The sequence below is a fragment of the Tupaia chinensis genome, unplaced genomic scaffold (genome assembly GCF_000334495.1).
Source record: "Tupaia chinensis unplaced genomic scaffold, TupChi_1.0 Scaffold000232_1, whole genome shotgun sequence".
NCBI lineage: Eukaryota > Metazoa > Chordata > Mammalia > Scandentia > Tupaiidae > Tupaia > Tupaia belangeri.
The window spans coordinates 1,195,287-1,210,041 of NW_006159708.1; the positions used below are offsets into that span (position 1 = coordinate 1,195,287).

The 14,755-nt window shown below is 36.5% G+C and overlaps 1 protein-coding gene across 3 annotated transcripts in view; it reads right to left on the minus strand.

Moving 5' to 3' along the window:
* IPO11 (importin 11) overlaps window positions 1–14,755 on the minus strand; it is a 229,725-nt gene that overhangs the window by 107,584 nt on the left and 107,386 nt on the right. For all 3 annotated transcript variants that reach the window (XM_006148320.2, XM_027771805.1, XM_027771806.1), the window contains exons 19-20: window positions 12,334–12,450; window positions 8,550–8,663 (exon numbers count right to left, since the gene is read on the minus strand). In XM_006148320.2, coding sequence (XP_006148382.1) covers window positions 8,550–8,663; window positions 12,334–12,450 — 231 coding nt within the window. The remainder of the gene's footprint in view (window positions 1–8,549; window positions 8,664–12,333; window positions 12,451–14,755) is intronic.

The window sequence follows — 14,755 nt, forward strand, 5'->3', positions numbered from 1 at the left end:
GCACGTTTTTGGTCCTTTCTTTACCTCTTTTTTTTTTTTTTTTTTTTTTTTTGCTATAGGGCGCATGCACGCGCCAGACAGATAGACAGAAAGTGAAAAATCACCCCCCAGGGGGATGGCCATGCAGGAATCTCTTCTCCTCCACTCTCCTCTCGGGATGCAGGGCATGCATGCACACGCACCTGGAGTGAGTTTTAAGCTACCGGGTCCAGGACACGAACTGCGGTCGACTACGTGGGAGTCCAGCAACATAGCCATTACACTAACTGCTGGTCCCCCTTTCTGTAACTCTTAAAGGGTTTTCCAAAGAAATAGAAATATAAAAATGCCATTATTTAATAAAACTGCATACTGAGCCTGAAAACTCAGTTAAATTTTACTCTCCATTGCTTAATCTTTCATGGAACAAAAAAGAAAGAACTGGTCAAGTTCACTTTGATTATCAAGGAGTCTTAAAATTTCCTTGGAAAATTAGAGTTTATCTACTTAATTACTTATCTCAGTAAGTAAAATATGCTAACAAAACTAAAATAAACAACCAATTAAGATACAGACTCTCTCAGAGCCTGAAGAAACTCAGTATCTTGTGATCTAGTTTCTAGAGAATGTATACAATTCCTGATAATACAGCTTTAAGTAAATCTGAACCCTCTTTGGGCCTACAGGAACCACAAGAATTGTGTATAATACTATGAAAGCTCAAAAATACATTCATTAGGTATGATTAAAACTACTAGAAATTATTAAACCGAAGGAAAAGTCATATTCTACTATATTTACATAAAATAGACATATAGGGATAAAGTTAAAAGAACACTATCTTCTAAATATCGGCTTTTCTCAGAGTAGTGTCCTTAACTCACTTCTCAACTCCATGAACACACTGATGATGTTCAAATTTATTCATTTCAACCCACCCTTCTCAACTTCTGACACTCAAATGACTATAGGACATCATCAGCCACAAGGCATCTCAAACACTAATACTTAACCCATGTACTGTCTTCCTAAAAAGCAGTTCCTCTGTCTACATTTCCTAACTCAAGTGGAATGAACCACTCTACTCTGTGATAGTTTATATCAAAACCACTACCTGACTCCTTTTCTGCCTCATCCCACATCTAAACAATCCTTAATCCTATCTCTATAAACTGTTCTCTTTCTTTCCATCTCTCTAATTCAAGTCCTCAGCACCTTTTTCACAGTTCACAGAAAGCGTCTCCTTACTTTCTTTGACATGGGTTTTACTCCATTTCAAACCAATATCATCAATGGCCTCCCAATTATTTTTTAAAATAAAAATGATAGTAGCACACTCCTTTTTTCTAAACTTCAAGAGATGCCCTATTAACCTTTCCACAGTTTGCCGTCTATGTTCCAGTTGTATCAAACAACTCACAGTTCTAATACTATATTAACTGATGGAGAAAGATGAGATTCAGATTCAACATTATGCATTTACTAATTTTCTCTTCCCAAATCCACTAATGTTATAGAATTTTTTTAAACCCTAAAACCTTAAGTACAAAGATAGCATTAAAAATATATAAAAGCAATTCAATTTGGGAAATTGTAAAGAAAGACAAATAGTAATTGACTTAGTAGACTAAAAATAACCAAAGCTCCAATCCAACAGCAAAAAACAAAAATAAAAAAATTTTAAAAAGCAAGAAGCAACTTAATTTACACTGCAGAGCATCCATAAGACTTAGAAACATACAGGACCAGGTATTTTAAGAAGTATGCATGTTAGGAAAAGAGGGAACACGAGAAGGTGTTAGTAAGAGGATTTCTAGAAGGTGTTCAAAAAGTAGTTTGATGCCAAGATCTCATCCACATCTATAAGTAGCTACAGCAAATAAATAGCACTCCTCTGAACCAGTATAAAACTGGCTGTTTATTTTCAAGTAAGATAAAGCAGATGGTCTTAAGATGGAAGATACTAGATAATTAAGAGCAAGTGTACAATACAGAACACAAAGATTGCATTAGGAGGAGATTGAAGGACCTTTCCATGGGAAAAAAATTTCACAATATTTATAAGGTATATTCTACAAATTTAGCTAGATCATCCAGAAGAAAACACCCACCATCAGCAAGCTTCTCACTCAGCTTTTTAGTGCCTACTTCTAAAAGGTTAGATAGACAAAACACTGATAGATCTTAAAATTGGGTGATGTTTAAGAATTCATTATACTGTTCTTCCTTCTTCTGTATATGCATCAAAATTTTCATAATACAAAATTAATTAAAATAAGCAAGCAGGGATGAATAAAAATGACTTAAAAAAAAAAAAGCTAATGTGAAAAACAGAGACCAAAAAAGAAAAGAAAGTCATCTTGAAAGAAACAAACTAAACAGAAATAAAAGTTTAGAAACACTTATCATTAATAGTCTTAGTAAGGGGGCCAGCAGGTGGCATGGTGGTTAAGGTACAGGACTCCCACATGGCTAACTGCAGTTTAAGTCCCGGACCTGTCAGCTGGCTTTCTCACTTTCCTTCTCTCTGTCTTTCTTTAGTGAGAGCACGTGCCCTACAGCAAATTTTTTAAAGATAATAAATAAAATTAAATATTTTTAAAAATTTTAGTAAAATATAGCATTCATGAAACAAAAAATAAAGTGTTATATACAAAAGAACTACTCAGCAAAATAAAAAGAATGCATAAACAATGAAATGTAATAGCAAGGGCAGAGGAGGGGAGAACCAGCAGATGGCATAATGGCTATGTCGCTGGACTCCAATGTAGTCAACCGCAATTCAAGTCCTAGACTCAGCGGCTTAAAACTCACATAGGGCATACGTGTGTGTGTGCCCAAGATCCCGAGAGAAGAGTAGAGAAGGGATTGCAGCATGGCCATATACTCCCCCCCCAGGGGGGGTGATTTCTTGCTTTCTGTCTCTCTCTCCCCAGAGAGCACACGTGCCTTATAGCAAAAAAAAAAAAAAAAAAAGAACTCTCTCTCTCAAAAATAATAATAGTAGTAGCAAGCAAGGAAAAAGAAATTTAAAAGTTGGAAGGTAAAGTTTAAGAAATTCCTCAGCAAGGAGGACAAATGGACAAAGAAAAGAAAATGCTAGAAAGAAACTGTAAGAAAATTAGAGAACTGGTTAAAAACAGTTACCATCTAAGTAACAAAAAGTTCAAAAGAAAAGAAAAACATGAAGGGGAAGAGAGAAATGATTCAATGTGAAATTTTTCAGAACCAAAGAATGTTGTTTACAGTTTGAAATGTCTGCCAAGTATCCAGAACAAAGGAATAAAGACATATGCATATCATTATAAAACTGAATACAGCAACACAGAGATGATCATATGAGTTGCCAGAAATGGCAAAGAGAATCAAGAATTAGAATGGCTTCGGGGTTCCTAGAGCAACTCTGGAAGCTCTAAGACAAAAGAAAAATGACTCTAAAACTTTAAGGGAAAAATTGAGAATTTTATACCAGCCAAAGTACTAATCAAAGTGAAAGCAGAATAAGACATTTTCACACATGCAAAATCTCAAAAGATGTTTACCTCCCGTGTATCTTTTGCAGAATGCCACTGCCATTCGTGAGCTTCATCAGAGAGAGAGTAAAACAGGAAAAATGATCACATGAGGTACAGAAAGCAGGCATCCCACAAAAGGGACAGACAAAAAGAATCCCTTTGATGATAATGAAAGGGAATCCAGCTGTGACAGCTGTCCATAAGCATAAGGTGAAACCAATCTAGACTAAAGCACATGAAGAATATTTTGTATTTCTTTGAGCTGGCGAAGGTTAACAAAATATTTGGTGTATCTGACCATACTGTGGTAACGTCTAGTAATGAGTGAAGAGTACAGGTTAAATTACACAGAAAACTAAGTGTACTAGGCAGAAATTTTAGATGACCATCTGAGTTTTTTGGCCATTGTCATATACACACCTTTCCCCAGTTATCCAAACACCCATCTAGATACTACTGTGAAGAGTTTTAACAGATGTAATTAAAGTCCCAAATCATTTAGCCTTAAAATAGGGAGATTATCCAGGTGGGCTTGACATAGTCACATGAGTCCTTTAAGAGTTTTCTCTGCATGGGAACCAGCAGTTGGCGTAATGGCTATGTCGCTGGACTCCCACGTAGTCGACCGCAGTTCGTGTCCCGGACCCGGTGGCTTAAAACTCACACTGGGTGTGTGTGCGTGTGTGCCCAAGATCCCAAGAGGAGAATGGAAGAGAAGGGACTGCGGCGTGACCATCCCCCCTGGGGGGTGATTTCTCGCTTTCTGTCTCTCTGTCTCTCTCTGTCTGTGTGGCGAGCGCACGCGCCCTATAGCGAAAAACCTCTCCAAAAAAAAAAAGTTTTCTCTGCATAAGGAGGAGCCACAAATTCTAAGCCTTAGCAAATTTGACATGAGAAAATTTCATTATTACTGACTTCAAAAAAAGGAAGGAAAAATTTGTCAAAGAACATGGGAAGACTCCAAGGAGTGAAGGGGGTCCCTAGCTGGCAGTCAGCAAGTAAACTAGGACCTCAGTACTATAGGTCAAAGAAATGAATTCTGCCAACTGTGGTTTTAATCACAGACCTGGCAGCTTGCTTATCTCACATTCTCTCTCTCTCTCACTCTGTCCCTCTATGGTCAAATTAACATAAATAAAGTTAAAAAAAGTAATTAGTAAGAAAAAGATTAATTGAAAATTTTTAAAAAGAGCAAAAAGTAGATTCCTTCAGCAAATAGGAAATAGAGGAGAATAAGGAACACAGTGCTATTTTCATTAAAAATCTCTGGCAGCTTGCTTATCTCACATTCTCTCTCTCTCTCACTCTGTCCCTCTATGGTCAAATTAACATAAATAAAGTTAAAAAAAGTAATTAGTAAGAAAAAGATTAATTGAAAATTTTTAAAAAGAGCAAAAAGTAGATTCCTTCAGCAAATAGGAAATAGAGGAGAATAAGGAACACAGTGCTATTTTCATTAAAAATCTTTAAGAATATTAAAAGTTGATTCCTTTAGCAAATAGGAAAGAGAGGAGAAAGAGGAACACAGTGCTATTTTCATTAAAAATCTTTAAGAATATTCTCCTTGGGGCCAGCAGGTGGCTTGGTGGTTAAGGGTGCTGGACTCCCACATGGCTGACCACAGTTCGAGTCCTGTACCTGGCAGCTTGCTTTCTCTCTCCCGCCCCCCAACCCTTCACCTCTCTGTTCAAATTGAAATAAATAAATGAATAAAGTTAAATAAAATAATTTAAAAAAATAATTTTCTCCTTAAGCTATCTATATATAAAACTGATTAATACACAGACACCCCCCCCAAAAAAAAGGGCAGAAAATAGGGCTGGCCCCATACAACATCAGTTAGGGGCTACAGGGGAAGCTGGATCCCGTAAGGTCAGCCAGCTTGAAAAACACACCAAGTGCTCAGGTGCCAAGGATATTGATGGCATGAAGAAATGGAGGAAAAAGAATTGTGGCACTAGCAGGCCCCATTAATAGGGCCCTAGTGGGGGTGCTCCACTTTCCTTACCGTGTGAACATACATGCAACTTCTGGCATTTAAAAAAAAGGCAGAGAGTTAAACAATTAAGTACCAGATTCTGAAACTCAGGAGCTTTTTACACATGCTAGCTAACCTTTACCACTCTCTTCCCTAAACCTTTGACTTACACCTCTTGTTCACCATTATGTAACAACAACACTATTTAGGGAGCAATCGTGTCAGGAGGCCTGCCCTGAAGTGTTATCTCACTTTTCAGTTTGTAACAGGTGATTCACCAAGTGCCCCTATAGCACCATGGTGCTATTGTGAAAACAGCACTTGACACAAATGTTTAGTATTTCCCTAGACAATCAGTTTCACAAAGAGCTTGTTCTATGTGTTTCTGTACGCTATACAGTACACATTGCAGGTACTAAAAAAATGTTATTATACGAATAAACTTCTACTTCCACTGAGGCCAACTACTGCAAACTACAGTTTATTTTTACCAACTTATCAAACTCACCAATCACTACTAGAGTGGGTTTCTAAGTTTAAAACATGGAATAAAAAACATTTAACAACTTACATTAGCATCTGTGTTAAAAGCTAAATGACAGCAGCATTTTCCATGAAAGGATTTGGACCAAAAACCTTCTTATAACCTTCTCAAATGACAGCCAAAAAAAATTATTTTAAGGCTTTTGCTTAGGGTATGTGCACTAACCAGAGAGAGAGAGACAGAGAGACAGTGAGAGGGAAAGTGAGAAATCACTCCCCAGAGAGGATAGCTAGCTATGATCCCTTCTCATCCATTCTCCTCTCAAGATGCTGGGCACATATGTACATGTGTCCGGCATGATTTTCAATCCACTGGGTCCAGGATGCAAAGTGTGGCTGGCCATGTGAGGGATCATGTGGGGGTCCAATACCTTAACCACTATGCCAACTACTGGTCCCATGCAAAATACTTTTTAAGTACTAAATATTATATAATTTCCCCAAGAAGGCCAGATTACTGTTTGGTTGTACCCTGTTGACCCGTACAAACACACAAGGTAATTAAAAGTCTTGATTAAAGAAAAAGGCCTGAACATTCCATGTTACTCTGACTTCCTAATACCAGAAGTAGCACTGTCTGAGGCGACATAAAAAAAAATTTTTTTTTCCCCCACATCTCTCTCACAAAAGTTAAGATCTGGCGGACATTATTTTGCTACTGACAAATGCAATCACAGCCACTAACCTTCTCTTAGTCTTTGTGTCCCCTTCTATAAAAGAAACAACCATTTTAGTCTTCACAAGATAACCATAAAAATTCAAGGATAAACAGGAAGAAATGCTGGGCCAGGCACTTATTTTTTTAGGAAAAAAAAAAATGCTTTAGTGGGGCTAGTGGTGGAAGTTATTGTTTAATTGTGTGAGTTTTCTAAGATGAAAGAGTTATGGGAATGGATGGTGGTGATGGCTATGCAACATTATGAAGGTATTTAGTATGGCTGAACTGTGCACTTAAAGCAGGTAAAGATGACAAATTCTATGTTGTATGTATTTTACCACAGTAAAAATAACTGGAGAAAAAGGGCTTTAAAAATAATACTTTGTATGGGGCAGGCAGTGGTGTACTGGTTAAGGTGCTAGACTCCCACATGGTCAACCATGGTTCAAGTCCTAGACCGGGCAGCTTGCTTTCTTTCTCTGTTTCTCTCTCTGGTCAAATTAAAGGGTGGTAATAATGATAAGCAATAATTCTAAAACTAAAAAATACTTTGTATCACTGATTATCTAAAACTGCCTTAGAACAGAATTTGTAACTATAGAGTTCATCTATAAATATTTAACAAAAAAAAATAGCTCACATTTAGAAAGTGTGGTGTCAAAGGCTGTTTTTAACTAACATTAGAAATTCTTAGTGTACTAATTCTTAATTTAGAAGGAAATCTCTCCATTGGAAAACTTTTCAAACTTGAGGGTAAGGTCAGCAAAATCACTTGGGTATCTGCATCCAGATACTCTTACTCTTGGCCTTGGGCTTTCCCCTTTCCATGCTCTCACAGAAAGACTGTGATTCACTTCAATGGCTCAGTTTAGAACCCTATGAGAACTACAGCCTCAGTTACATGGTCAACCATGGTTCAAGTCCTAGACCGGGCAGCTTGCTTTCTTTCTCTGTTTCTCTCTCTGGTCAAATTAAAGGGTGGTAATAATGATAAGCAATAATTCTAAAACTAAAAAATACTTTGTATCACTGATTATCTAAAACTGCCTTAGAACAGAATTTGTAACTATAGAGTTCATCTATAAATATTTAACAAAAAAAAATAGCTCACATTTAGAAAGTGTGGTGTCAAAGGCTGTTTTTAACTAACATTAGAAATTCTTAGTGTACTAATTCTTAATTTAGAAGGAAATCTCTCCATTGGAAAACTTTTCAAACTTGAGGGTAAGGTCAGCAAAATCACTTGGGTATCTGCATCCAGATACTCTTACTCTTGGCCTTGGGCTTTCCCCTTTCCATGCTCTCACAGAAAGACTGTGATTCACTTCAATGGCTCAGTTTAGAACCCTATGAGAACTACAGCCTCAGTTCTTTCCCTGAGAGCTTCAGGTCCCTCTCTGCCTGTCACCCATCCCAATACTTCAAAGCCAGAATGTCTGAAATCAAATTCACTCGTCTTCCCTCCAAAGCAACTCACCTATTTTCCTGCCTTTCCAAGTTTACAAACGGAACATTTAATTTTAAATCGAGGAAAAGGATAAAAATACAGAGTACATTTATGTAAAAATCCCTGAACACCAGAGAAACTATATATATGTGCAGCACAATGAACTGTATAAATCATAAATCTACCATCTATGGAGACCACTACATTTGATGAAGAAATCTTTAAAACATAAGAGAATATTTTTGAAATGGTCTCAAAAAATGTCCAAAGTCAACATACACAAATGGTTTTTGAAACTGTTTAGATCACACGTGGAAAAAAAAAAAAAGTAAACTGTAAAGCTTTTCACTACCATTACCATGAATCACATAGAAACAATGAAAACGTTTTAACAATGAAACTAAGGAACTCTATGGAGAAGTGACTTACCTGGACAAGATGAATAAGTGTCGTCAGAATGGCACATCTCAACATATTGTGTTCTTCACTCTGCTTCCACAGAAGAGGCAAGTATTGTACCAAACATCCTACATAGGGTCGTATCTAGCCCAACAACAGAAGTAGGGAAGCAACAGAACTTTATTAATAATGAACGCATGGTATTTCAAGATACCTTGATGAACACTATTAAGTTCCTGACAGCAAATACTAAGTATTTATTAGATAGGATGTATTTAAGCACATATCTTTTTCAATATGAATCAGATACTACATAGAGTCCCAGGACTCGATGGAAAACACATTTAAATAATTTTAATAATTTTAAGTATCAATTTTATTGAATGAAATTTATGAATACAAAACAGCATTCTTCAGTGAGTAATAGGAAATGCTGGTATATCTTGATTCCTTCACAACGCATCTTACCTAAATAGAACTTACACTATGTTTTAAAAAGAACCAGCATTTCATTCAATAATTATCTGATAGCATCTTCCAAGTTTCAGGACTCATGAACAAGGCACTGGAAAGAAAAGGAAGAATGCCATACAAACCCTAACAACTAAAAAGGATAAGTGCAATGATGAATGAGTACAGGAATGGTGGAAACACAAGAGAAGAAAACTATTTCCAAAAGATGGATTAAGTTAATCAGTTTTTGTTTTTGTTTTTAAAAGAGAAATGTTTTCCATAAGGTGCATGTCAGATTGACAGAGAAAGGCAGAGAGAGAAACTGAGAAATCACCCCCTTGGGGGGATAGACACACCACATCCCTTCTCCCCCATTACCCCCTTGGGATTTTGGGCATATATATATATATACACACACGAACCTAGGCTGAGTTTCAAGCTGCAGGGTCTAGGACTTGAACCACGGTCAGCCATGTGGAAGTCCAGCAATGTAACCATTACACCTGATGGTTACATTGGTCCCAAGTTAATCAGTTGTGAATATTAATACATGCTGGGACAAGCAGATGGCGTAATGGTTACACAGCTGGACTCCCACAGAGTACCGCAGCTTAAAACTCATGCCAGACACGTCTGTGTGTAAACAAGATCCTGAGAGGAGAATGGAAGAGTAAGTACTGCAGTATGGCTCTCTCCCATAGGGGGTGATTTCTCACTCTCTGTCTCTCCGGTGAGTGCAGGCACCCTATAGCAAAAATTTCTCTCTCAAAAAAAAAATAAAATATATATCCTGATGCAAAGCATGGCTCAACCAATAGTGAGTTTCCTGAAAAATAAAACAGATATACACTCAAGATGGACAAGTTCTAGGCTCGGGATTGCAGTATTAGAAATTGATGGGAAAAGCAGACGACGTAAGGGTTAAGTTGCTAGACTCCCACGTAGTTAACTGCGGTTCAAGTCCTGGACCCAGCAGCTTAAAACACACTGTGTGCATTGTGCGCCCAAGATCCCAAGAGGAGAATGGAGAAGGGATTGCAGGGTGGCCAACCCCCTGGGGAGTGATTTCTCACTTTCTGTCTCTCTGGTGAGCACATGTGTCCTATAGCTAAAATCTCTCTTAAAAAAAAGAGAGAGAGAGAGAGAGAGAGAGAGAGAGAGAGAAGAAAAGAAAAGAAAAGAAAAGAAAAGAAAAGAAAAGAAAAGAAAAGAAAAGAAAAGAAAAGAAAAGAAAAGAAAAGAAAAGAAAAGAAAAGAGAAAATAAATTTCTCTGAGGGGCATAGCCATAGGTGAGGTGGTTAAGGTGGCAGGATTCCACATGGCCAACTGCATGGTTAGAGTCTTGTACCTAGAAGTTTGAACAACATGCTGGGCATATGTGCACGTGTGCCCAAATGCCCAAAAGGAGGGAGAAATGAAGAATGGATTATGGCATAACCATACTCCATAGGGGGCATTTTTTCACTTTTCCTCCCTCTCCCTGTCTCTTTCTGGCAAGCAGATAGGTCCTCTAGCAAATTTTTTTTTAAGATTTTTTTTAAAGCAAATTTAGTATGTAAAATATAACTAAGGGATATATGCCATGAGGATATGATGAAAATTGTTAAAAGGTTAACATGAAAAAAAAAGTGAAGAATCAGACAGCTGAAAATAGTTTTCTTAACCATTTCCTGTATTTGAGTTCTGAAAATAAAAATGACTACTGGATAACTCTATCTTATTATTACCTAAGCTGCATAGGCCTATTTATGTTCTGAAAGATGATTAAAGATTGAAACACTGAAGCATTTTTAATAAAGAAAAAAATTAAAACTTTTAGAGACAAAGTTTAGGTAGTAGTCTGGGAAAATACAGATAATTCATTTCCACCAAAAGGAAAAAAAATCTTTAAATTTCCAATAAATGTATCTAAAGATTATATTGGGTCGACGAGAAAGTCATGACACATTTTTCTGTTTTTCTATGCAAAAATGCACCATGACTTTCTGGGTGATCCAATAGAAAAATGATCAAATCTAGTTTTACAATAAACTTTTTAAACAATTTCTTGTAAATGAATTGTGTGCTTAAATATATTGGACATTTGTAATAATTTCACAATCATACCCTGTGAGGTAAGCGAGCTAAGAATTGTATTTACAATATTATCCATGAAGACACAAGGTTAAAAAACCTTGCCTGAAGATAAACATCAGAGTCAAGGAATTTAAATAAATTTGTTTATTAATCTACTTATTTATTTGTTCATTTTTAAGAAGGAGTCTTCCTGTGTCACATTCTTCCTGCCTCAGCCTCCCAAGTAGCTGGGACCAAAGGCACACACCCAGCCGCCCTTCTGCTCAGTCTTTAAGTTGAACCCTAAATTGAACAGCTCTCCCACACAGTCCCAGCCTAGAGAGCACAGCAACTTAACCACAGACGCTGGAGGTTGAAACAGGTTAAAAAATCAGTTATAATTAACTATCTGGATGATCAAGTTTCCTCAATGTCATTTAAAGACCAGCATCAAATGAAATAATATAATTAATGTATTAAGAATTCCAAGTGGTAACAAATTGTAAGCTATTACTACTTTCACACACCAGTACCATGATCTACTAAAAAATTATTAACAATTACTGAAATCCTGCCATTAAAGGTACTATAATGTTGACTCTGAATACTGGCAATGTCACTAAAATATGTGAACTTTGACATGTTCCTTAAAATCTCAAAACTGTTTGAGATAATAAATTCTAACTCTCATGCCAAGGTTTTTGAGAGGATTAAATGAGAAACATATGCAAAGCTCTTAGCATTCATTACTCATTAATTAAAATCTATTCTAATCAATTAAGCAATTAATAAAGAGACTCAAGGTATCAGAATTCACTAACACCAGGTATAGGAGTAGACTCTAAGTCAGTGGCTTCTTGGAACATTAGTCTTTCACAAAGTTTAGGAATGACAAGAGAAGCTGAATAGTTTATTCAGAACTTTATGTATAATTTTTATATTAAACTAACATAAAAACACAATTTTTGAGGCTAAAGTGTCAGAATTCTGTGTATTTGCCAGCAGAAAGTTGTAGCTATGTCCTCAAACACATGAATTTCAAGAAGTATTAATGATAAATTAAATCATTTAAGACATGAAAAATTCTGCTTTCTAAAGACATTGTTTAATAGTTGAATTCTTAGTTTTTTTTAAACTCAAATATAATGTCAATTTAGAATACATAACTGAAATCAAAATCTGTAAGAAGTATTTTAATAAATGCTTTAACTTTAAAATAATGTACCTATAGCAAAGATAATAATGAATCCTACATATGTTCTACTTAATTCTGACATTATTTTTCATGTTTTATAGTAAAATTACCTGCATGTTGACTCTTTCAATCACACAAGAAAGGACATGCAAAACATGCATCTTAGTATCACATTCTGTAACTTGCTGTAGTAACTGAAAAAGTAGTGTGAACATAGTTTCCAAATACTGCAGGTTAAAAAAAAAAAAAGTTCAGAATACAAAGACATCTATAAACACAAACATAGAAATAAGAACCGAATCATAGTATCAAGCAATAAAAGACAATTCTAAACAATTTTAATTTTCCAAGCTGCCAATATGTAACAGTAATTTCTTATGCTACTGCTGCTAAATGTGTCCATTTCAGAATCTCATTCATCCACAAAATAATGTTTAGAAGAAGACTGTCTAAAACAGTAGGTTTAAATTTTATACTATTGGGCAAAGCAGGTGGCATGGTGGTTAAGACAGTTGGAGCCACATGGCCAACTGTGAGGTCAAATCCCACAGCTTGAAAAACACACTGGGTGCATGTGCACGTACACAAAAAAATCCCAAGAGGAAAATAAAGGAAATGGGACTGTGGCGTGGCCATATTCCCTCAGGGGTGGTTTCTCACCCTCCTCTCCCTCTCTCTGGTAAGTGCACATGCCCTGTAACAAATATTCTTTTTTAATTGTTTTCAAAGAATTATTTATTCAATTTATCATTCTTCAGAGCTAGAGAGAGACGGCAAGAAAGTAAGCTGCCAGGTCCAGGACTTTAACCGTGGTCAGCCATGTGGGAGTCTAGAACCCTAACCAACATGCCATCTACCAGTCCCTAATCATTTTTTTTTAAAAATAACTTTAACTACCGTTAACAGTAACAAGGCAAATACACCTATTGTTAATCACAAAATGTTTTATTTTACAAAAGCTACTTATTAAAGCAAAAAAGAATACCAATTCATATACTTGCATGCCAGCTATCTAATGTGGCCTTAATATCCTGTGTGGAGACATAAATTTTTATAAATACATACTTTTTATCCTAAGAAGAAAATAATTTTAAAATTCTACATTACATTAGGAACATAAAATATAGGCATTTACATAAAACAAGTGTCCTTTCAGATACCTGCTTCATATTTACACTAATTTTTGTAACTAATTATTATTATTCGTATATTAAACTGCTATACATCATTTAGAATGTGAAGAGATTTTACCCAGCATGATTTACACCTAAGTCCAGCCCAACTGAGACTATTATACACATCCTCGTCAATAGATAATAAACCTTATTTGTGTCCCACAAGTGTCTTACCTCTCCATTTTCCCCCCAAATTTCCTTTCCTCCACTCTTCCTCTCCCACACTCTCTACTTTGTCTCGAGTGTCCATTACAATTTTGAATACTTTTATGTTCTCTAGTCTTTCAGTCTCCACCATAGAGTGTGGAGAGTCTGCATATGTTAAGTGGAGACATATAATGTTTCTCTTTCATAGCCTGACTTGCTTCACTTGGCAACACATCTTCCATATTCGTCCACTTTCGATAAAATTCCAGGGCCTTTTGTTTTTTATGGCTGAAATCAACTCAAAGTGGATCAAAGATCTAAACCTAAGACTGCAAAACGTAAAACTACTGATAGAAAACACTGGGGACTCCGGGAGACACTGGGGTAGGCAGACTTCTTAAGCAAGACCCCCAAAACACAGACAATAATACCCATAATAGACAGGTGGGATTACATCAGATTAAGAAATTTCTGCACAGCAAAGGACACCATAACTAGTGTTAATCGACAACCCCTGGAATGGGAGAGAATTTTTGTTAACTGCCTCAGATAAGGGACTGATAACTAGAATACACAGGAAACTCAAGCAGCTTACCCGGAAGAAAATGATTAAAATTGTTAAATGTTCCCAATTAAAAGATGGAAAAATGAGCTGAATAAACAACTCTCTAAGGAAGACAAACAAACAGCCCAAAAAACATATGAAAAAATGCTCAACATCCCTCGCTGTAAGGGAGATGCAGATCAAAACCACAATGAGATACCACCTGACCCCAGTCAGAATAGTAAAGATTAAAAAAAAATAATAATGATGATAAATGCTGGAGGGTGTGTGGTGAAAGGAGAACACTCCTACATTATCGGTGGGAATGTAAATTGGTCCAGCCATTGGAGAGAACGATATGAAGGTTCCTCAAAGACCTTCAAACAGAACTACCATATGATCCAACAATTCTACTCCTGGGTATCTACCCAAAGGACAGGAGAGCACTCAGTTGGAAAAGTGCCTGCACAACTGTTTTCATTGTAGCCTTATTCAAGATTGCTAAAACTTGCAACCAAAGGACCAGCAATTAGTGTAATGGCTATGTGGGTAGACTCCCATGTAGTCGACCGTGGTTTGAGTCCAGCACCCGGTGACTTAAAACTCACGCCGGGCGTGTGTGCGTGCATGCCCAAGATCCCAAGAGGAGAATGGAAGAGAAGGGAT